General features: G+C 39.9%; 1 protein-coding gene and 1 long non-coding RNA gene across 2 annotated transcripts; one reads left to right on the forward strand and one right to left on the reverse strand.

The window, feature by feature from the left end:
• Positions 1 to 1,792: 1,792 nt before the first annotated feature.
• LOC135306551 (uncharacterized) lies at positions 1,793 to 23,080 on the reverse strand. Its single transcript, XR_010367343.1, has 3 exons — positions 22,982 to 23,080; positions 22,359 to 22,524; positions 1,793 to 2,486 (listed from the first exon to the last, which is right to left on the reverse strand). It is a non-coding gene; the product is annotated as an uncharacterized LOC135306551 (long non-coding RNA).
• Positions 3,715 to 14,923, forward strand: NPY4R2 (neuropeptide Y receptor Y4-2). Its single transcript, XM_064430692.1, has 2 exons — positions 3,715 to 3,873; positions 9,505 to 14,923. Exon 2 carries the CDS (start codon positions 9,621 to 9,623, stop codon positions 10,752 to 10,754), a length of 1,134 nt encoding a protein of 377 aa, XP_064286762.1. The 5' UTR covers positions 3,715 to 3,873; positions 9,505 to 9,620; the 3' UTR covers positions 10,755 to 14,923.
• Positions 23,081 to 24,165: the final 1,085 nt, after the last annotated feature.

Consider the following 24,165-nt stretch of genomic DNA (forward strand, 5'->3'; position numbering starts at 1 on the left):
TAAATAAGGTGATTCCAGAAAGCAGATAAAATGAGAAATAAAATTTATCTTCTGGAATTTTTTGGGGTTCAGGGTCAGTTAGAACAAAAAGCAGCTCTCTTTGATGATATTCCCCTGTGTCTTCTTGGGACCAATGCCATGGACATCCCTGCATCTGGCTATGACCTGTCTGGGAGGAACAGACATCAGAGGGGTCCTCACTTCTCTACTAGAGGAGGATGAATCAGGGGATTGATTCAGTTATATATACATACATTTGTGTATCTATATCTATGGGGGTAGGTGTAGATACAGATATATATACAAGAGGTTACGCTATCTGCTTCCTAAATGCTAGATTCATTTATAAGGGCCTGTCTAGGGACCCCTGAGTAACAGGCCTAATTTTCTGAACATCATTTAAGCAGTTCAGAAAAATTCCTGTGAAGATAGATCAGTTTCATAGCTCCCCCCATGGAATGAAGGTTATTAATAAATTGGGGATGGCTGATAGTGGTTGAAATAGCAATTCTGCTTCAGAAAGAGGTAGAGATTCGCACAAAATGAAGCCAAACCAAACTTCTGTGAAATATCTACAAGGATGCCATGTAGCCCTGATAAACTTAGCATACACCTGGACTATGTACTGTTTCATGGTACATTTTCTCCACATGCTTTTGTCATCAAGTGCCTAGTACTATTCTTTATGGATATTGTTTGCTCACTGTTTAGCAGTGCCAGAGAGAGCAGGACTCCAGATGCTGGAACACAATTAGATTTCCTAAATGTACTGTAGCAGAATTGGCCTCTGAAATTTCATGCTCAGAGGAAAGAAGGAGACAGAGTATCAGGGCTCCATCAAGGAAGGCTGATATGGCTGGAGATCTGACACAGGAATGCTGAGGAGACCCTCAAGGCATCCAGAGCGCAGCTCTAATTCCACTACTGTGACAATCCTGTCACTGCAGGGAAATGCTCAGTTACACCCAGTGTTGGTTGGTAGAGGCCTTGCTGTCACCACGACCACTTGCAGGAGGGAGTTATTTGGCCAGAGCAGAGAGGACTATTTCTTCATGCACCTGTACCCCTTGAAAGGTGTTGTCTCCATGGAGTCCAACTCTTTTTGTCACCAGCTGCAGAGCAAGCAGGACAATTCTCCAGTGCCTTCTCATAACAGGAGCACGTGCTGTGGGTGGAGAATGGGAACAAGGCTTATTGCTCTCTGGGAACTAGAACAGCCCCATGCCATGCCAGCTACAGTTTCTTTAGCCCATCCCCTATCAACAACAAATGGGACTGGTCCATTGACAGCACTTAACCAAGCAATAGTTGGGACTACAGTACTTCCACACTGCTTCCCAATGCAGAATTTCAATTAGTATGCATCCTCATACAAATATTCTTGTTCATTTCTCAAGTCTTAATGGGCTGGGATCTTCACAGAGACTCTCTCCAGACTATTGTTCAGTAGTTCCCACTGGGAAGTGAACCATGGCCAGACACAAACCAGCCAGCTCAAGTACCAGAACCGTTTTTAGTGAGGTGCTGAACCCAGACCCACTGAGGAAATTTGCATTGGCATCTTTGTCTTGCTGCTGCTATTGTCACTCCAGGGTAACTGCAGTATTGTTCCCTCTATGCTGCAGTCTGGACAGCTGCTGCTTGGCAGCTCCAGCTCCACTGCACCTCTTGTCTTGCACTCGGTGGCTGCTGATGCATGTAAGTCCCAGATCCATGAATGTCTGCAGGGTTGGAATGACCCAAGTGCTGCTTCCACATCAGCTTACGAATAGTGAGCATTTTCATCCTGCAGTTTGGATACGATGTGGAAAGAACATGTGTGTAACAGGACACTAATGCAGCCCCATTCACCTCACCAAAATGGCCAGGACCTGGCTAGAGAAGTTCATCCTAAAAATCTGTCAAGTCCCAGATGACATAGCAAGATACTGATGGCTAAGTAATTTCCTGATCCCTGGGCAGCAGTGCCCTAAGCAGTGTTTCAGGAACTGTGATACAGCTGTTCTCTACTGACTTTAAGAAGAGAGCAGATGTTTATTTGCTAGCTTGCAAGCTCTGCCCAAACGTCTGAATTGAGAGAATAAAAGTGGCTCAATATATCTTTAAATGTTTGGAAAATGTGGAGGCAAGGCTGGCTAAGGAATGCTGCAGCTGAGGGGAACAGAAGAACAGCTTCACAAATCCAAATATCCCTCAGGAAAAGGCCTGTCTCTTTCTTAATGGTTTTCCTCCCCTTTCTTTAATGCTTTGAACAGCAGTACAAATAAACATACGATAAATAAATTAAGGAAGAAACAGAAGGGTACAAGCCAGCCAAATAAATAATTTCAGCTTCTCTGTCTCCAGTAAGATAGGAAGAATCTTCTACTTCCTGCAAAGCTGGCCAGAAGCTCAAAATCTGTGTGGGCTGGTGCTTTCTCATGCCGAGCACAGCCTGCATGTCCTTTTCCATCACCAGATCGGAAAGCTCGTCTCCTTCTGGGTGCCTGGGTGAAGGGGAAATGTTGGGATATGGGGTGCTGGTTCAAAGTAATTGGTAAATAAAGCCTCTGAAAAGGAGGCTGAAAAACAAAAAAGCAACACAAAATAAGAAGCAGCTCAAGCAGCCCCTGACTTAAAAATCATTAACTGTGGAAAACTGTCCAGCTTACACCATTTATTATGTATATGCCAGTTCTATGCTTCTCTGCACCATAAGACATGAGAAATGCCAAAATACCCTATATCCCTACTTCTACTTTGCTTATTTCTCTAATGATGAAAGCAGTCTGCTAAGCTTTTGAAGTAAATGATCACATCTGTAATAGCTGTTACCAGAAAAAATGAAAGAAAAAGTACAGTATAAATGAAAAACTGTTTTCACTTTTAGTTTAGTTCACATGAGCTTGCACTTATTTTGATATTGAAACATTTTATTTCTGTTAACATACTACATGCCTGCAAATAAAAATACCTTTTTGCTACCACTGCTTATCACAACTTAAGAAAGGCTCCAGGACAGCATTAGCCACTGGACTAATTATGTAGCTGACCATAGCTTAAAACCATTTTTATATAAAGACCAAAATTAGGTTATTCTGGTATAGTTGTTGGAAATATTCTGTTTGTGCATTTTCTCAGTGCAAGATAAAAATTTGCAACTCTGATTTCTACCTTGGTTTTTGATGAGAAAGAGCTGGGAAAAAACCCCACAGAAATATGGCACTTCTGCAAACCCCTTTCCCCCCTTTATTTCCACCCTTCTCAGTGCTCTTTCATTTCTGAGTTCTTTTCCTGAGTAACAGTATGTTTCTTCCCCATTCACAATCTAAGGACTTTAGTGTGTGCCCTTCTAAAAGAAAATTTCAACATCTGCCTGTGATGGAATGGAAAATCTGAGAAAACTGGTACTGGCCTCCTAGGTATGAGGCAAAATTCTCTTTGAAGACCTTCAGAAATCTTGCCTAAGCAAGGAGAACAGGATTAGGTTCAATGTCTGTATTTTTCTTTGTTTTCACTTGAGATCACACTTGTGCAGCATGGGGGCATGCTGTGCATCAGATACTTCACAGCTCTTTTCTGAAGTTGTTATTCCTCCCAACTATCCCTAGAATTTGTATATTTATACAACAGCAGAGGGAGCCAGAACTTCAAAGTCAGACCATAATCATAAGGCAGAATTCATTGGCTAAGTTGAAGGGAGGGAAGGACAGAGGGCGGGATAGAGAGGTGGAGAGGGAGAGAGATGCCATCCAAATTACCTACAGAAACAACCAGCACAGCTTCTCTCCTGGACTGCAAGGGCAGAAAAGGTCTTACTTCACTCCTACATTTCTGCTTTCTTCCAGAAACAGAGATGCCACCAAATGCAGCAATTCTCTCCATCAGTAACTGGTAAGAATTTTCTAAATTACCTATTTCAGATTGTCAAGAGCTCACATCTCTTTATTAAAGTTATCACCTGTTATTGTAAAAAAACCAGGTGACTGTGTTTGATTAATGAAGACTGTTTGACTTGTCATGAAAGGCCCAACTCTTGTATCTACTGAACAAAGCTTTGCAACCTTTTGGGGTGCAAGAGGGAGATGGCAGCTTCTTGAGGGCCTTTTCAGTTCAGTGTGCTCCCTGCCACCCTGTGGTGTGACAGAAAGAACCTTCCTGGGTGCCTCTGATCGCTGGAAAACATTTCTTATCTCCTAGTCCCTGAGACTTCTTGGTCCTCACACAACCAATGCAGCTTCAGACAGGATACAACACATCACTCTCCAGGTATCCTGACTGACTGTCTGCTAAGGTGCCCATTGCAATGTTTTACAGATTCACCACTTCCTTTTGTAAAGATCACTTTTGCAAAAATGTATTTTTTTTTTCTCTTGGGTAGCAAACATGTCACAAAGGCCATTACTCTTAAGAAATCGGGGACTAACTACCATTCTCCAGTCTGCTGATTTTCTATTCACATTTTACCTTTGTCAGCTGGCCCCATATCTTTGGTAAAGTTGTTACGAATTTAACCAGAAAATAAAAAGTTGGACTAAAAGCTTTTGTAAAACTTCCCTGCTTTCTACAGGATCAGAGAAGATAAACTCATAGCAGAATTTAATAAGCTCCAAAAGGTTTCCCTCAGAAAACATGCAGATGTGAGAGGGAGAGAAAGAATTCCCTTTCCTTGATATTTATGCCACCCCTTATGTTATAGACTTGTAACATGTTAATATACACAAGTTTTTCTATACCCTAGTTATGCAGGTTCTAGAAATTTTTATCCTATATAGCTTTTTCAATGACCTAAGATAGTTTCTCCCAATATTTTTGCAATACAAAAGATAGTTTCTCCCAATATTTTTGCAATACAAAGCTAAAAAGAGGTGAAGAGTCCATCATTAACTTTCACTGTACTGGATCCCTTATGGATTATAAACACTGTTGTGGGATGTCTGTGCAAACTCAGTGACATGTTTCCTCTTCTAGTTAAGTGTTGCTTTTCTAGGAAGCTGTAATAATAGCCAAGTGCTTTTTAACTTTTCTTTAGTATGTAAGGCTAAACAGGCCAAATCTGCTTTATTGGGATGATGTTATTGGCAGCCAAAAGGGGATACCACTGTCAGTCAGTCCCCACTACCTCAATTAATATCTGTAATATAAATTCTGGCATTCTGTTGAACCTTTCCATTGCTCCTTTTTTATTTTTTCCTAGCAGACAACAGGCAGCTTTACTCCCAGTAATTGCTGTAACTCTTTAAATAAGTGATACAATCACTGCATGTCTTTAGAAATTGCTTCTCTCAGAATGTCTTATGGACTGAAAGCCAGTTGTCTGAGCAACTAGTCAGGCTCTGGGACAGATAAGCAAGTGCTTCTAAGTACCAGATAATGAATCCAGACACTGCAAACATGTTTTTTTCTTTGACTAATGTCTGATGTGGAAATTGCCTTCCACTGTCCATCACAAATTTGGGGACTGTTATTTGATTACAGGCAGTGGATGATCATGATCAGCTTTGTGAAAATGACCCACCCTTTTCCAGTGGGCACATAGAGCCCAGCATCTGTAGCAGTCCCCTGCTTTATCCTGCCTCCAGGAAAAGTTTTTATAGGGGTTTTCATAGGATGTCTTTGAGTCCAGAGGTGTCTCAAAAGAGCACACATGCATTAACTGCTTGAAGCCACTTATGGTCTAGCAGTCTCCTTGAAACCCACTGAGGGTTTTGTTTTCTTCCCTGACTCATTTCTGCAGAATTCCCTTTCCTTTGAGGAATTTTTCTGGGAAACACAGGATAACGCCCTGGGGCAAAACTTTTGAGCTGACAAGTGATATTTTGGTTTCTTTTTTTTTGAGACAAGCTGAGTGACATTTGTTACTTTAGAAGGTTGTGCTGTTCACCAAGACAAACCTTTCAAACTTTGCCCGCTCTTCTTCCTTCCTTCCAACACAAATAGAAGAGTGATAAATGTCTACAAAATATGTATGTGGGGAACTGAACTTACACTAAGATTAATTCTGAAAGCTTATTCTCTTCTTCCTTCTGTATTCTGTTAATTTACTGCAGACTTTTTTGACACTTGCTTTTTAGAGAAGCAGTCTCATGCTGCATTAACTAGAGAAGAAACTCTCATGAACATCTGAGTTTTTGTTACTGAACTCTTTCCCAATATTCATTAAGAGTACTGAACAGGATTCCTCTTTCTTCTTTAAAGACAAATGAGCAAAAAACAAGCAAAAAATCTCTCTCCCTCAACAAACAGATTTAGGAGATATACTTGTTACTCCTACAAGCCAAGTAAATATTGCTTCACTTTTGGGGAAAAAAATCTGTTTTTTTTCTTAGATCATAATCTCATTGGTATGTTTTCTGGGGTAATAAACAAACATTCAGTACAATGAGGGGACTAGCTAACACCCCTGTTGCCACTGCACTGGTGATTTGCTATATTAACTCACCTTTGATTCAAATGTCTAAACAGAATACGCACACACTGCTTTTACTGGCTCTTGTTTTAGAATAAACTGAATGGCAACCAAACACCTTGAAAGCCAACCACACCACTTGGGAGTGATTATCCCTGAGGATCCACCACCCAAGGATACCATAATAGGATGCATAATTTTATATGCATCATGTATATTGCAGTGTATCACTGCAATAATTATTTTTCTGTTTTCCTGGGACTGCTTTTTACATTATGGTTGCTGGAACAAGAGTTAAAGAGCACTACAGACATAGGTGATCTATGCATTGACTTTACCCAAGACATCAGGGTGGCAGGTGGTTTAAAGCACCTCATTGTGCATCACAGGTTCCCTTGAGACACTGCACAACTCATGTCCCATCTCCCTCTCACAGTCCCCTTATCTGTGATATGAGAGTGATAATTTCTTATCTACCTCTGGGCAGTACGATAAGACTGAATACCCAGAAGTGTCTGCCATTCATCTGATGGGGGATACCACAGAATGCAAGGTGTTAAAAGAGAGGGAGCTCCTAACCCAACAACACACATTGCAGAGCCTTCAGAGATGCTCTTCATCCCCACCACACTTACCATCAGTGACCAACACACAGCCACACTCAGTCTTGGCTATTTCTCTTGGAAATGTGCTCCATAAACCTGTGGGATCTGGCTTCTGCTTTTCAGGTGGCTCTACCACTTTCTTTTTTTTCCCTTTCAGCATTATTGGTTCTAATTGTTGTTTCAGTGTGTCCAAAAGTGTCTGGGACCCTTGAGAGGGTTTACTCTGTGGACACAGATGTTTGTAATAACTGCACATATTTTCATATTTTTCAAGCAACAAAAGAGAACCATGTGTTTGTTGTTGAGGATACTGTAGCTAAGGACATGAGGCTGGGACCGTAGTGAAATGCTCACATGTTTTGTTTACAGCAAAATCTGTTTGTCCTGTCCAAATGCCAGGACTTATCTCTTCTGACTGGCACAAAGTAATATTGCAGGCTGCCCATCCTGTTTTGCTTGCAGCATCTCCACTGGCTAGCAATCATTAAAAACGATGGGGCTGGTTGAAGGTTTTTCATTCTATATCCATTTTTGCACTGAAACAGACCACCATACCCTCCTCATATGTCAACATGGAATCCATACATTACCATTGCTGCTTCTTTTTCTTCCAAAAAGTGTATCAGTCTGTTCACATGGACTAGGCAACAACACAAAAATGAGTGGACAGAAGGAGTCATGCCTATATGCTCAATTTGGAGAATTTTCTTTGCCCCTCTTTAGTTAAGATTTAAACTACTGAGGAAATGAAAACCTGAGAAAGAAAGAGCTACTATGTTTTGCTTGTGTGAGTGTCTTGACTGCCTCAGATGGATACAGATAGATGACAGAAAGATAAAGAAAGATAGAGTTAGATAAATCAACAGGTCTAGCAAAATACAAAAGAATTTACTATATTTGTTTATTTTTGCTGATCAAGCAGAACAATGATCCCAAAGCACCCTTTTATTTACTGCACACTAATGCTTTCTTTAGTTCCTGAGAGGCAACATCTCTAGAAAATAATAAAATTCCTAATGGGAAAGACAAGGCAAAGAAAATGATAGAATAGCTTTTTGTACAGTATTGGTTATCTTTAGGCATGCAGTTGTTCAGCAATAAATGCTACTCATTGAAGTGATAAGCTCAGCATACCATGTTACTTATGTATTCATTCCATGATCAGTTGTTTTTTTTCTGAATCTCAGACATTTTCCACCATCCTCCAAACTTGAGTGATATGTAATCATTGATGAAAGTGTCATGCAGTGGTTAAATAGTGTCATTCCCTGAGTATTTGTTTACTTTTCATACTACAATCCCCTGAACAGCACGGAACTGCCTCTGGCCTGATGAGAACTCCCAGCAGAGTCAGATTTTTTTTCTTTGATTCCTGGACACAGAGGATTTTGGGTCAGGATTATAAAGTAGCCTTTGCTATGGCTCACAGGAGTCATAGCAAAGAGAGAGTCGAGGCAGTCCCGTGACTGAGATTTCCAAAAGTAAACAGCACTGATTAACTCCGTGGGTTTGACTCCCTGAATCCCACTGAAAGTCCCAACTCATGGCTTGCAGCAGTGACTTTGAAGCAGACCTATCTGCCTCTGTGCAGGAACACTATCTAGCAGATAGAACATGCTTTTACAACAGATTTGTTTAAAAAAAAAAAAAAAAAAGCAGCAAAATAAAAATCTTCCCAGACAGAATTAAAAGACACTATCAAAATCACTGCTTCTTAAAGCCAAAATCAGTGAACTGAACTGTATTTCTGATAAACCCTGTCATGGTCACAATTAGGGGAGATATCAATGCTTCGTGGGCACTGGAGTTCATCTGGAATGAGGAAGCAAGAAATTTGGACTGCAGTTCCCATGACCTATCACAGCTGTGTAGAAGCTGGAAAATGTTGAAATTATTTTGAATTATTTTAGACTTTTTACAAATTTTCCCATGATATCCCTCCAGAGAATGAGCCTGAATTTTTGCATGGTGATTGTCTTGCACAAATATGAGTTCTAGCTGCAATTACAAATGCATTTCACAGAAGGTATTTTAATGTTGGCTTTGTGCACCTAATACGCCTTGCTTTTCACATTGATATTTAGCACAGCTGAAGGTAAATGCAGCCTCACAATGTCCTCTGCCCAGTTTTGGATCAGAACCTTGCAAAACCAGAATTGCACACAATTTTACCCTGGGTGGGTTTTGATCTGGTTTTCTCGTATCACCACTCTACTGCATTAGTGATGTTCAAGATACTGCACTGAACGAAATAATGAAATTAAGATGTTCTTAAATCCATGGGACAACCTCACAATGAATAAACATGGTCATAATTCAATAGAGTTGCACAGACATTCATACCACAGTGTAGCAAAGGGCTCCATTTTATGATCTAATAAACTGTGTAAGAGGGAGCTGCAGAATATACACAAAATCCCTGGCATTTGCTTCCCTGTCTCCCTCCTTACCCTTTTGACTAATTTCTTGCAGCATAACTAAACATATTTTTTCTTTTTCTTTCCTTTGCAGATCTACCCAGACCTTCCACAGCCAGACAGAACAGATATAACGCTTTTAGGCTGGCTCCAGAAGACTCAGACTGTGTTTGACTACCACCCTATTGGATAAATATTTTGGGATTCAAGATGAATAAGACAAGGGCTGTTAATGATGTTTTTCATTTCCTGATCAACAAGAACTGGAGCTCAAGCCGAAGCTTTCCTATGAACATTTCTAATCAGTGCATGAACATCACTGACCTTACTGTCTTTCTGGCCACCTCTTACAGCTTGGAAACTGTTCTGGGCATTGTGGGAAACATCTGTCTGATTGCTGTCATTGCCAGGCAGAAGGAAAAGGCAAATGTCACCAATATCCTAATTTCCAACTTAATAATTTCAGACTTGTTTATGTGTCTTGTCTGCCTGCCTTTCACCGTTGTTTACACCATGATGGACTACTGGATATTTGGGGAAGTCATGTGCAAAATGACCTCTTTCACTCAGTGCACAACTGTGACAGTGTCAATCCTTTCCCTTGTCCTTATTGCTCTGGAAAGACACCAGCTCATCATAAACCCGACTGGCTGGAGGCCAAATACCTCCCAAGCCTACCTAGGAATCGGAGTGATTTGGACTTTAGCATGTCTCATGTCCCTACCCTTTTTGACCACATCCGTCTTGTCTAATGAGTTGTATGAGCAGCTCTCACACTTCATGAATTTTTCCACTGATAAGGCAATATGTATCAACTCGTGGCCTTCTGAGCAGCACAAACTTATCTACACTACCACTTTACTGCTCCTGCAATATTGCATGCCTCTGTTCTTCATTATCCTTTGCTACCTGCGTATCTACTTACGCCTGCAGAAGAGAAAGGACATGTTTGAGAAGAGCGAGTACAGCAACCGAGCAGTCCAGCTGAGAAGGATAAACATCTTGCTAGCATCCATGGTTGTTGCTTTTGCTGTTTGCTGGCTACCACTGCATGTTTTCAACACCATCGTGGACTGGAATTACAAAATCATTTCGCCTTGCCACCACAACCTGATCTTCTCATTGTGCCACCTGGTAGCTATGGCTTCTACCTGTGTCAACCCTGTTATCTATGGTTTCCTAAACAGCAATTTCAAAAAAGAAGTGAAGTCACTGATTCTGAGCTGCCAGCATAATTCAGTAACTGCCTCAATGGAAGAATATGATCATTTGCCTTTATCCACCATGCAGACTGAAATTTCCAAGGGGTCACTGATGTTGAACTGCAGACACAATTCTATCTAACGAGCAGAAAACATTTCAGAAGGGTGCACTGACACCACACACCAATTATTACCTGTGGGTAATAATAAAGCAACTGGCAATGCCACAGCTGGGATGTGAACAGGAAGCCATCGCTACCTGATTTTTTTGAAGAACAAGCAGAGTAATGTTGTAAATGTTCACAGTTGCTGCTGTGGTGCACAAGCTTTTTGTGTCACTGAGGTGGTACGGACACTGAGGAGACAGGATGCTTTACATCACTGAGGGCTGATGTAAAGCAGCTGCTCTAAGATCAGTGCCTAAGTTTGGGTGCACAGAGGCTGACATGGGTTCATCAGCAAAACTTGTATCTCCACCATGGCTGCAGTAGAAAACCAGATTTCCAGTTTCATCACTGCAGGCTGCCAAAAGTTGTGTTGGAGAAGACTCTCAGTTTTCCAGTATTAGTAAGATTTTTATGCACAGCTGACACACCAGTGGAACAGAGTGTGAATATCAATTTTTGTAAATATTTGTAAATATCAATTATGTAAATATAATTTTTTTTTTACCAACTCTCACAGCCCATTAAGTAACAGTAATCTTTCAGATCTTCACATAAAACAACTGCCTGTTTCTATGAAACTTCACTCTCTGCCATAAGCTTGAGAAAAGTCATTGCCTCTGCAAGTAAGGACAAGGAACAATGACCCTGGTATGTAAAGAGGGACAAGGAACAATGACCCTGGTATGTAAAGAGGACAGTCACTTATGAAGGATGGCAGCAAATGAAAATGTTATTTGATGGATTAAACTCATAATACATTGAGATGATACTGAGAACTGTTTTTAAGCACATGAAAAACAGTTGTAGATCTACATGGAAATGAGTCAGTTCTGGCTGCTGTCAGTCACAAAGCTCTGCAATGCTACACCTTCACGCCATGATGGTACAAGATGGCCAGATTACAGGAGTTGTTCCAGGACCTGGTAGCAACATGATGTTCTGCTTCAGCACCTTCTTGGTACTTTAATTGCAAAGTATCTAATTCAGAAGGTCAGAATGAGCATGAAAACCTGTTTGTGGAAATAATGTGTTTCCAGAGGGGCTATACTTGCAAAGAAATAAGCATATGCATGGAGACTTTGAGTTTTCTTAAAAAATAAAACCTGACGTCAGATATCAGTCCCACTCACTGGCATCAGCAACACAGTTGAAGCTGAATTTCAACAAATCAATAGAAGGTCAATGAAAATACACAGGTGGAATCCAGGTCTGGCTGAAGCCAAGCCACATAGGTAGTACTGTCAATTGCTCTAGTAAAATGACCTGGATTCCTCTCTTAGTGAGAGACTTTGTGTGTGATTACCTTTTGTATCTTCCTCAATATTTGGAAAGACATTTTTGTGGTTTTTTTTTCAAATGGATTTCAGCTTTCTTTTATTTTCTTTGTTACTTGCTACACTGAGAAGTTGTTTCTCTTGATTAGTTTGCATGCAATGTGATTTCTAGACTGGACACAGTCTGCTAAAAACACAGAACAAGAGGACTCTTATATTAGCTGCATCTTGAAATTTGCTACTGTAGCCAAAACCACCATAGGATGCTGAGTAGCACAAAACACAGCAGCTCCTCCTAATCAGTGTGAGTTATAACAAAACTGTGTATTACTTCAGGGCTTAAATACTGTTTCAACTTTGTCGTTGTTTGGCATTTAGAATCAATTTAAGTAATTGAGTAATTCTGCCTGTTTTTTGCACTTGTTAGAATTCCAGTATTTAGCTAGCTAAGGTGTCTGTAAAGCTATTGTAAGAATACTCTCCTAAACACAAACACAGAAAATTAGCTGATACATGGCCTTAAGTATATAACTTTTCAAGCACCAGTGTCTTAAATAGAAACAAAATTACCTTTAACATTTGGACTTCTATGAACCTATCTTTGTCATTAGTTCTAGTGAAAACTGTTGGCAAAGTGCTTACAGTATAGCAGAGACCTGCCACTGGAGCTCTGCACTGGCATTGTGCACCAGATCTGAGTTCTTCCTGCAGAGGGTAGAAATATGAGCGAGATCTGACACTGTTTAGCTGTAATTCACGTGGCCATTTGTTTCCATGAACGCAAGTAGATACATAAAGCAAGCAGATCCAACTTTACAATAACACAGACAAACACAAACGGATGTTATCTTCCTCTCATGATTAAGCAAAGTGTCAAGTTTGGAGTCAACTACTGTTTATTGCTAACTGACTTTGGACTGGATAAACTACAGGATTTAAACACTAAAAGCCACCAAACTGCACCCATACATCTAACTGCAAAAATGCAGATCCTCAGAACTCTCAACCAGCTGCAGTCTATCTGTCTACTTACTATCTTGAGATGCATGTTTTTCAACCTCTACAACTTCCTAAGTAACTGAATAAACTTTAAAGAAAACACAGAAAAATAAATATATCTAGGTACCAAAGGACTGAACATGTAAGAGGAAAGGTGCCTGTACCAATCCTTCATTCTGTGCATACACCAAGGCTTATGCTGCTGCACACAACTGCAGTAGAGGATAATATCCTGTTAGTTTTTTAAGAACTTCTGTAGCAAGTGTTCCCTGTTGCCTCTGAAGGCAAAGTCACAAGGCTGGGTGAAACTATGCCTGCATAGTTGAAAGAGCCGCTTTATTTGTCACTTTGAGGCTTTATGCAGCCAAGGGAGACTAGGTTTTTCTGGTCCCAGCAGAAGGTAACAGAACAGAAATAGCTTACATACCTCTCATCCATCTGTAAATAACAGATACTGTTAATGTGTAAGAAACATTGAGCATTTCTGTGTTCATTGTATACAGTGATGGTTTTGGGTATACTCTTTACAAGTTCTGCTACTGAGTCACAAAAGCAATGATGGAGAAATAGGCAGGAGTTGTGCACATCATGAGTTCCTACAATTTTAAGACCTTACACTGCCTTTTTTAAAAAACTTTTTCATAATCTTGCCTCTTGTGATACATTACGAGAAGACAATAAGGTTTTCAGAGCAAGAGAACAACTTATTCTGTGATATAAATAGCACACTATAGGGAATCTTATAATAACAAATAAAGTAATATTGTCTGTGTCACTTCTCTGTCCCTCCTTCTCTAAAATTATGTAATACTCTTAATAGTATAAAATATATAAGGTTTAGTCCTCAACTAGTGTTTATCAAGAGAAAAAAAATGTATGGTGTAATAAGAGACACTGATGTGTGAAGGATTAACCATTTGACACATTATTCCAAAGGACAAGGGTGCGGTGCGGCCGACAAAGGAGGACAGGCAAGTACCAAAAATTCAACATGGAACATTGGAATATTCTGATGCCAGAACTCAAATCATCACAGACTTTTCAGATTGCACAAGAAGCTGGGTCCTGTATGGCACAGTGTCCTGAACCCCAACCAGAACCACAGCCAGAAAGGAACTGACACTGCTGGGATGAAAACCAATGTGAGATATTTAACAGAATTTTACTGAACTTCATAAAATGCTCTGAGTTAAAAGTATTGGTAAATTTCTCTGACTGGGTTACTTGGCTTGACAGAAAGTAAACCAAGGTACCAGAAATGACTGCAGATTGTGCTATAAGCAGGTTTGGTTTATTACACTTGCACACACAAGGGAAGAGTGCAACAGCAGTGTCTGCCTGCCTGGATGGTGGCGTGTGGCATGAGCTGCCACAGGGCTTGGCAGCAATGCTGTGACAGCCATCAGTCACATCTGCAGCATGGGTCTGCTGTGCGCAAACACAGAGTGCACACACATCTGAGGATTGACACTCAGTGAGAGATTACTGTGAAATAAGATGTCATACCCTGAGGACCCCTTCAGAGATCCTTTTGCATTGACCCACATGTCTTCTCACAAGATCACCTGGCATTTCATTTTGCAGACCATTCTCTTCAAGTTTCTTATCGATCAAACACTGTCCTGATTTTCATACCAGTATTGATTTCAATGTAAATTGTTGATGCTTAGTACAATGTGTAATCTGGACTTATATTGTATGAGCATCAAAATCCACAGAGCTTTTATGATCTTCCCTCCCTTTCTCAGTTTGCTCTATAAAGTCACTTATTTAAACTCAGGAAGTTGTAAGTAGAATAAGCCTGAGATTTATACATCTGTACTATGCCTTTCCTGCCAGACAATGCTCATTAGGCCTTTGTCAGAATTGTTTTGTTGTCCTTCCAATAAATGCCTATATAAAGCCCAGTAGCAGCACAGAGATTTTATGATGGAAACCTGTGTTGAAATTTAATTTCAGAGATGTCTGCCTTTTGTTTTTTCTTTAAAGAACTTTAGTTAATGACACCCACCACTCCTTTGTAAAACAATACTCAGTTAAATAGTGCTATAGTATTCATCACATATAATAGGAAGTATTTTGTTCAATAGAAATTGCAACACAGATTACCAGATATAATACTAAAAAAAGTAGCCATGATACACATAAAATGATGGCATAATAATAATATGAATAAGAACTTTTAGAAGAATATCACAAGATGCAAACTGACAGCAGAAAGATGGATTTTCAATCAAAAGGTATGATAACAGAGAACATGGAATTTGCACTGTAACTCTTTAAATCAGGACTAGGTTTTGTTCTTAAATTCACAGATAGAAAATTCTGTCCTTTGAATACAGTAACACAGTATACTGTGTTCCTTATCCAGTCTATGGGAATACGAATCCTCCCTGTTGGGAGCTAGTGGGCAAACACTACTTCATCATTCATACGTATTTGTCTTGATTCCATTTCTACAAGGTGATTGCATGGAAAATGCACTTGTCTGATGCCATGCCTTCAGTAAGCTAATGAGCATTGATTCATCTGCTTGATAGGCTGACTTAATGACTAAAATTAATTACATGCACCATACATTTCTGTATATTAAAGATTGTAGAAAAGTTCCTGATGTCCTAAAGACCAATATAACCACTTTCTGAAAGACCCTGCACTCACAGCAGAGAGCTGAAAAACACAGGAAAGTTATGGTCTTCTCAACATGGATGTTAAACTTGAAGGAATTTACACAGTCAAGCAAAGACTTTTGTTTAAACTCACAAATACACAGACTGCTCCAGGAGCATAACGCACATGTACCCCCAGGGCTATGTTTTGGGAAGGCTCCCAGGCTATAAAAATAGCAGAAGCTGGCTAGCACTGTGGTAAAGGTTTTTAAAGCTGGTGAAATGAACTAATACCACAGGTCCCATTTAAGATTCAGCGTGTGCTGAAATCCATGCAGCCTCTCGGTCCCACATTGCGCAATGTCCTTTCATAATAACCCATATTTCCACAAGCCCCACACGGCATATGACACAACACACAGGCATGCACAGCCTCCCACCAGGCAAACTCATCTCCTTGAGCAGACAAAAAGGCCTTCTGTTAAACCTACAAACTGCTAATACGGTTCCTCTGCCTCAGAAATGGTCTGTGAAAGGTGGTTCTTGAGAGGATGAATATGTATTCCATTCACAGCCAGGAAAAGCTTCATGGCATTCTAGTGGCATTCAGCATCTGGGCAAGTTGCTTACAGACACTCCTAAATAGGGGAGTATCTTATTGTTTGTGGGAAGGAAGCACGGAATTACTTAGCTGGAACAAAAGAAAGTGTTCTACCTGTATTCAGAGCAACAGGCAAAGTATTTGCAAACAAACCCCTGATCCAACTCAAGCTCAATTATTTGCACTACAAAATGAATATATTTCATTACAGATTTGCAAAGGTTAAGGGTTTAAGTGAGGACGATTTGAGGTTTTGTGCTTCACGACATTTTCACTGATCAGTTTTCCACAAACCACAATTGGTTAGAACTACAGTATGCACAGCATTCCAGAATTAAAATATACATAAGGTCTATGATAAACACACAGTTTCTCAGGATCTGGGCCTTGGAACAAATGTACACAATGATTTTAAAAACAGGTCCTCAAGAAAATAGATTTTTTATTTTGAAAAATTTCAAACAACTAAAAAGAACAAAAAAACCCAGTCCCTTATTCTGCAAACAGATTGAATGCAGTAAAAAAAAAAATTGTTTACTTCAAATTATGTGAGGAATAAGAGTGGTTTGGTGTTAAATTTTCTACCATGCAGTACTTCCTAGGTCAACACATTAGTTTCACTAGAAAGAACAAAAAGGAACAGTAGTGATAAACACTGCAATGCACACATGAGTGCACTGCTGTGACTAGTAAATGGTATGGCTTGTGGTAGCTCTAAACTGCTGATAGCTTCTCTTTAGTTTAATAAGAAGGAACGTGCTTTTGTTTCAACCAGCTTAACTCAGTATCAATTTTTATAAATCGAATTCACCTGAAAGAGATAGTAGGCAGCATCTGAGCACACGGAGAGAGTATTTGAGCTTAAAGGACAGGTTTAAGACATTAACCATAATCCTCTTGTATCTAGGAGATCATGCAAAGTCTTTATTAGTTTTTTTTAGACTTGGAAACAAATCAATTGATGCTGTTGCTATGATTCAGCCATCAGCTTGACTGGCTGCATTCACTTTTGTCTGTATAGTCTGTTATTAAAGGTAGGGAATGAAAAGAACCACTCTGGTGCTTATTTTAAGCATACTTATCAGCAGCAATCTCCTATTTTATACTAAGAGCAAACACAGTTTAATATACCCTTTTATAACTGAATACAAATTACTAAGAGGTATGGGGTCAATAAGTGGTACCAGCTTCCAGGAACATCCATTCTTAATCAAACTTTTTTTTTAAGATAGCATTTATAATACCTATTCAGGAAAACACTGTCAACCGTTTTAATAGAGGTTTACAAATCACTGCTTTGTTAGGAAAGAATGTCTGTGTTGCATCCTCTGTTAATATGCTTCAATTGTAAATAACTGCCAGCAGCAGTTATCTCCTACAATAAACTCCAGGCCTCCCAGTGCCATGAGGATACACAGAAATTAATTGTAGGCAACTAATCTTAATTTCCACCTACAGGAGCACACGAGTTTAGACACCACTGGATGTTTTCCTACATGCTACAAGGACATGCATGGATATTCACACACACTCACAGTGCAGACAGCCACAGACCTACTCTTTGCCACACCACACAGTAGGGATGTGCAGATAACTAACTCCTGAGAACAGAATACACTAACAAATTAAGTAAGTGCACACCTTACCTTCCTCTTTTCAGAGCCCTGAAGACACAGGCTGATAATTTTGCTCACCTCTGTGTGCTACAAATACAGCTTTCTGCTGCTGCAGAAGCTGTGCAGGGAAGTGAGGAGAGGCCATGTACACGCTGTGCATACATCAGCTGCTCAGCAGTCCTGTCAGGGAAGGGCATGGCCTTGTCCAAGCTGCTGATGCACACCTGATGCAGCAGGGTTTTGGGAGGCACAGGCTGGGCAGCTCCCATTCTGCAGGCAGCAGCAGAGACTGGGAAGGTGAATGGCTCATCAGTGGTGACAAAACCAAGAGTATTCCCACATGGTCAGAGCAGGGTTTCAGAGGCACCAGGGAAGTGACACAAAGCAGAGGTCTAAGGTTAGGCAGAGCTTTGAGGATCCTTTTTTGGAGTGTAGATGCCCAAGCTCCATCTGAATCTAGTATTAAATTCAGCTCCAAGGTGACATGCTAAAGTCACACAGGGAGCTTGTATCTGAGCAGCTGTTGAACCCAGTCCTACACCAGCACACTAATCAATAATCCACTTCCACCTTAAACATACCTAAATCTCTGAAAACTGCAGCTCCAGCATGTTCAATCCAGAACAGACTCAGGGGTAAGAGCACTGGAAAGGAGATGGGGATGTACAAGGTGACCTGAATAAGTATGGGCAGTCATACAACTGGAACAATTAAAATGATTCCCCTTCTTGTGGAGTCACTTGATTTTATAATTAACTTAGTTTGAGTTTATTTCTTGCAGGCTCGGTAGTACTAATGAACCACCCAGCCCCTGAGGAACACCTACCTGTGCAGAACTTGATAGATATGCTTTCATGCAATTTTAATTCTTATTTGGTTAACCATTAGACCTCCTCAGCTGCACCTAAAGAAAGTAAAGGCTCTGTATGCTCTAGCTCCATAAGAAGAGCACTCAATATGTACAGTGAGCTGAAGACAGAGGTCTGATTTTTTTCAGTTAGTTAACATCAGATAATATATAGTCCTGCTTTCTGCAAGAGACAGCATAAGTCAGTGTGCAATTACCCATGATGGATCTAGGCATCATGATGGTCTCTTCTGAGCTTTCCCCCCCCACTCACTTGTTCATCATCCCGTGGCCTGTGACAGTACAGCCCAGCAGAGCTGGGAATTGCATAGCTGAACAGACATGCATTTAGAAATAAGACTTAAAAAAAAATAAATTAAAAGTCTAGTTTGTTATTTTTAACTTTGTCCTATCATTGATCCAGTTAATGCAGTGACCCTATAAAGAATTTCATCATCACAAATAAAGAGACAGTGGAAAAAAACAGAGAGGAAAAAACGCAGAGGGGAATGTTGGGGACTGGGATTTCTTAGATAAGCTTTACCACCCAAGTCAACATTCTGCCTAACTAAACTCACAGTGTCTGGATTTGTATTTTACCTATACTGAGGGGACTGCTATCAGAAGCTTCACAGAAACACAGAGCAGCTGAAGAGGGAAGGGACTCTTGATGCTACCTTGTCCAACCCCTCCTGCCTCAAGCAGGATTGCCACAAGCAAGATACTCAGGACTATGTTTGGATGGGTTTTTGATATCTCAGTGGATGGAAATTCCATCACTGCCCTGGCCAACTTTGTTCCAGTGCTGCCACTGTGCACAGGCAAATTGCATTGCTGCTTCATCTCACTACCTTCAGCTAAAATCTTCAGCACATGAAAACCAGCAGCAATTGCATGTCTGCAATTGCAGTGGGATGTGATTGGTTTACCTACTGGAAATCTGTCCTCTACCTAGCTTTCTTTCAGTCCAAGTTTCTCACTAGTATTTGACATTGAAAATTCAGCCCTAGTTCAGCTGCTGGCTCATACTACCCATCTAGGATCCCACTAGCTTGCTGACAGCCGTGGAGTTTTAAATTTTATTACCAAATATACTGCCTTTGAACTTCTTGAAATTTAGACCTAACTTGCATGATTTTGTTTCCTTAAAACAGTAGATTTTGTTTGGTGGAGGTATCTTATTGGACAGTGCTGAATGTATAACCACAATGATACTAACTCCAAAACCTAACATAGACAAACAGTTCTTTTTTAAACTAAAATATGAATAAAACATCTCAATGACCAACAGCTTTATAAGGAATGTCTGAGCAACTCTCCTTTCAAAACCTGTTAATTGTTGCTTTATTTCATACCCTTGAAAACATTTTCAAGATTAACATCTGGCAGCATTTTCCATTCTGCCATTTATATCTGGCAGATTGCTTTTTTTCTGTTGGGTACAAGATGAAGTTCCTGGGTCTCATTTGCTGGATTATTCTGTATAAGGAGGTGGCAGCCAACAGAGGGAGTGAAGGTTACGTCTGATACTTTCACAACAGAAGGACTGTGCTTGTCTTGTGTTACTTTAAGGAGATCATCCCTGCAGCTCCTTGAGAAATGGACTGGACACATTAGACCAGCAAAACACCAGGTTATCTTTCCTTTTGATGGGGTCCTATTTTTTAAAAGCAAATTTTTTTCCTAAGCTGCCCTGTTTAGATAGTACTAATAACATTAAGCTAAATTGGTTCCTTGGGAGATGTCCCAATTAAATGGCTATCCTAATTAAGCTCATCCTGATTAAGCAAAAGATCCTATAATTATAATAATAGTGTGTAATAAAAACTGGCCCATAGTTCTGCTCAGACAGAAAGCATTTTGCAAGCCTTATTTACAGGAACCACTTTATCCAGTATTGAAACACAACCAGCTCTTGGGTGAAATGCAACATCTGTTTAACCATGTGAAGTAGAACTAGACATGCTTTCAGATGAGGAAAATGAAAAGTTCTGCCCCATACTGACAATGCAGACAATTTTATGATAAAGCAGAAGGTACTTAGTATGCAATTTGGATGAAGTATTTTGACTGATCTCAGCAGAATTGCTGCAGTATTTACAATTGCTTCCCATTATCACAAGTTCACCAAAAAGGGTATTTTATAGAAGCTTCTAACAAATATTTAAGCTCCATACTAAATAGAGGAAAAGTACCCCACACTGAACTTTTGCCTTCTAAGTTCTGAAAAAAAAAAAAAAAGCGATTCTTATACTGCCACAATGGAATTTTTATCAACTTAAAATACCAAGGAGAGTGCAGAACAAGAAGCCAAATAGAGTCTGGTAGAAGTACTAGTGTGAAAAGTCAGTTTTCTCCAATGAGCTGTAAAGCTGAGCTCCTGCCCCTGTGTAGTTATTGTGAATGTATGGCATGTTTCTTGAGCACTACTGTGCCAGAGAGAACTCCAGTTGTGTGTTTTGGATGCTGTTCATGCTCCAGCTTGCCTAATTGTATTCGTCTGGCTTAGTTCCTCTCTTGATCACACTGGAGTAGGACAACCTCATTATTTTTAGTTTGTCCTACACAGCACTGTAGGGAAGATGTTGAGTAATTCTCAGTAAGTAATATGAGCTGAATAAACAAATATAAAAAATATATATATTTACTTATTAAAATTACCCTTTTTTTGGCATCCTAATGACAAAAGAGCAGAAGCAAGGAATTAACATGAAACTCACACCCCTAAGTGTCAGCTGACAATAACTGAATGAATATAAACGTTAGCAGTCATCAGCATGAGGTAAATTATCACTGAACAGGAAAATCTGTGAAGTCCACCACAAACCATTATTCCAGAGAGTACATAAAACAACTCCCTACATATTTCCTTATTGTCCTGCTGTTGTTGTGTCTGAGCATTTGAGGGCTATAGAGATTATTAGATTATTAAAAATTCAATATCAGTTCAATACTGTGTGGATTTAGAGTTTTTAAGCTAGACACCATAATGTTGAGGAGCAGAATCTGGCCCTTGCATAAACTCAGGAGTATGTTCAATGTAAGTGCACAAGCTGCACAGAGGTACTGCTCTCCACAATATCAAGAGAGATGCCCACCAATGATACTTCTGAGGTACCATTTTAAAACACAATAGTGCCCTTTGAAGAAACCAAGGGTTGCTGTCACTGCTGGAGGATGATGACAATGTTGTCCTCTCAGTTGTGAGCTCCCAACACAAGTCTGTCCTCAGAAGTGCAAATGCAACCTGAGGATGTGTTGTAGAGCAAAATAATTGCAATTACTGCCAAGAGTGACTCTATACAAGGATGTAAGGCAGAACACAGAGACCCACGCTGAGGAAATAGCACAGAAACCAGCACAGGCTGCAAAGTAAGATTACTAGGATCAGAGAAACAGCCAATCTATATACCAAAAATGATTAAAAGAGCTTTACTGTTCAGATGCAATTGACATTTGTACCTGCATCAGGCAAATTAAATTAGAAAGAAAAAGCAGTTGAGGTAAAAGGGCAATGTTAAGACAAAAAACAAGCCAAGTCTGGACTTGAAACTGAAAGGCTTTCATTGAGGTACCTTCTAACCATGTTAACCTTTCAGAATAAAAGCGTGTTTAGCCAGTAAACAAACTTACCTGGTTCTGTAGCAGATGACAGATATAGACCAACCCTCCAAGTCCTGCGCTCTGCTGCCAGGTAGTTGTGATATCTGACTGCTGCAACCTCAGTTCCAGCCTTGATTGAAGTTTCCTTCCTTTATTTTAGGTTCCAAGTCGCTAACTCTCCATGCCTTAATATGTCCTTCAATGATATATCACAAAGGAAAAAGGAACACATTTGCAGAAGCTACCTGCAGGCAAGATTCCCTAGGATATCTCTAGCCTAGGCTAAGGAACTAACATGTCTTCAAGCAGCTCACAACAGTTGCTTCCTGTTCCCTTCAGGTAAGAGCAGAAAATTTTTATTTTAAAATAGAAATACACCTTGCTGTTTCCAGATCACAAGACAAATAATTCTATAAGTAACAAATGTCTCAGTATAGGGTACTAAAAAACCCCCAAACCAACCTAAACAAAAAACAAAAAAACCCCCAAAACAAACAAACAACAAAAGCCCCCCAAAACAAAAATAAAACAAAAAACCCAAACAACCCCCCCCAAAAAAACCCCAAAAAACAACAACAAAAAAATCCTAAACCCAAATCAAAAGAGCATTAACAACACATTAAAGAACTTCTAGTTAGATCTCCAACACTAACAGCACCATGGGGAAATGCACTTCAGTAGCAAAGGCTAAACTAGTTTCTATGTGGCAGTTATCTCTGTTTCTTTTCAGATTAATCTTCCCAAACAACTAACCTGTCAACCTCATATCCAGTTCCTTAAATAAGAAAAAACAAAGGAAAAGTCATCGGGACCCTCCCTACCACCCCTAAATCATTACCTAAGATAGAATTACACAAAGTTACATCATTGCATGGCCTGATGCCTCAGGTGGTGATTTTATACCCAGGTGTCCACAATATACTGCAATCAGTGTTCTTGAAAAGCTACTTTGGGTGAAACATGGGGCTATATTTTGCAAGCAGTGATAAAACCTTGTAACAATCCTGAGAGTAGGGAGAAGGTTATGACAGATGAAGTGGAGTTACCCCAGTAGGGGAGGCTGGAAGAATGTTTTATGTAAAAAAAGCCTATTTCCAGGCAGCAAGGACTTGCCCAGCCTAAGGGAATTAACATCTGCTTAAATTAAAAGCAGATGTTTAGCTGCTCTAAAGCAGCAGAGCACCATCAGAGTCAATGAAACAGGGTTCCCTTGTGCAAACTCTGCCTATTCATTATCATAGAGGAAGCTGGGCCAAAGCTCCATCCCCATCCAGGTCTCAGCAATTTTGAAGCATCCTGAAGTTCACTTAGCAGGTTATTTCATTCTTCACTTCACATGGCATTCTAAACTGTGAGCTCAGGCATGAACAAGCAAGTTGTTTTTTCTACAAACAACAAGTGCATCTGTGTTACAAATTACCCTTGTTCTGTCAAAATTGTGGTCCTTTTCCACCTACTGTTCTGCTTAGATTTTAATTGCAAAGTGCTTCCATGACTACTGAGAATGTTGTCCTTAACTCAGGATCTCATTTTCAAAGGAACCTCATAATTTGGACTTAACCTTAAGAATGCTGTCCACCAATCAGGTGAATCTGCTGGTTTTTTCTCCAAACAGTGTTTGTCTCAAAGTATAAAGGTCAAAGTATTGTCCTATCAATAGCACTCTTGTAGGACAGACAAAAGCTAACATTTTCATTATTACACTAGAAAACGTAATGCCTGTTTTCTTTAACAGGCCTTCTGTGAAATAGTTAGAGCTTCATAATTTGAGGCAAATTTTCCTTCCTGCTTCATACACCTTAGGAAAATTGGACCCTATTTCTCCTGCTACTGTGAC

Source organism: Passer domesticus, chromosome 8 (assembly GCF_036417665.1).
Source record: "Passer domesticus isolate bPasDom1 chromosome 8, bPasDom1.hap1, whole genome shotgun sequence".
NCBI lineage: Eukaryota > Metazoa > Chordata > Aves > Passeriformes > Passeridae > Passer > Passer domesticus.

Bases quoted from the DNA above. Each gene is read 5' to 3' on its own strand.
- NPY4R2 (XM_064430692.1), top strand. From the start codon at position 9,621: ATGAATAAGACAAGGGCTGTTAATGATGTTTTTCATTTCCTGATCAAC.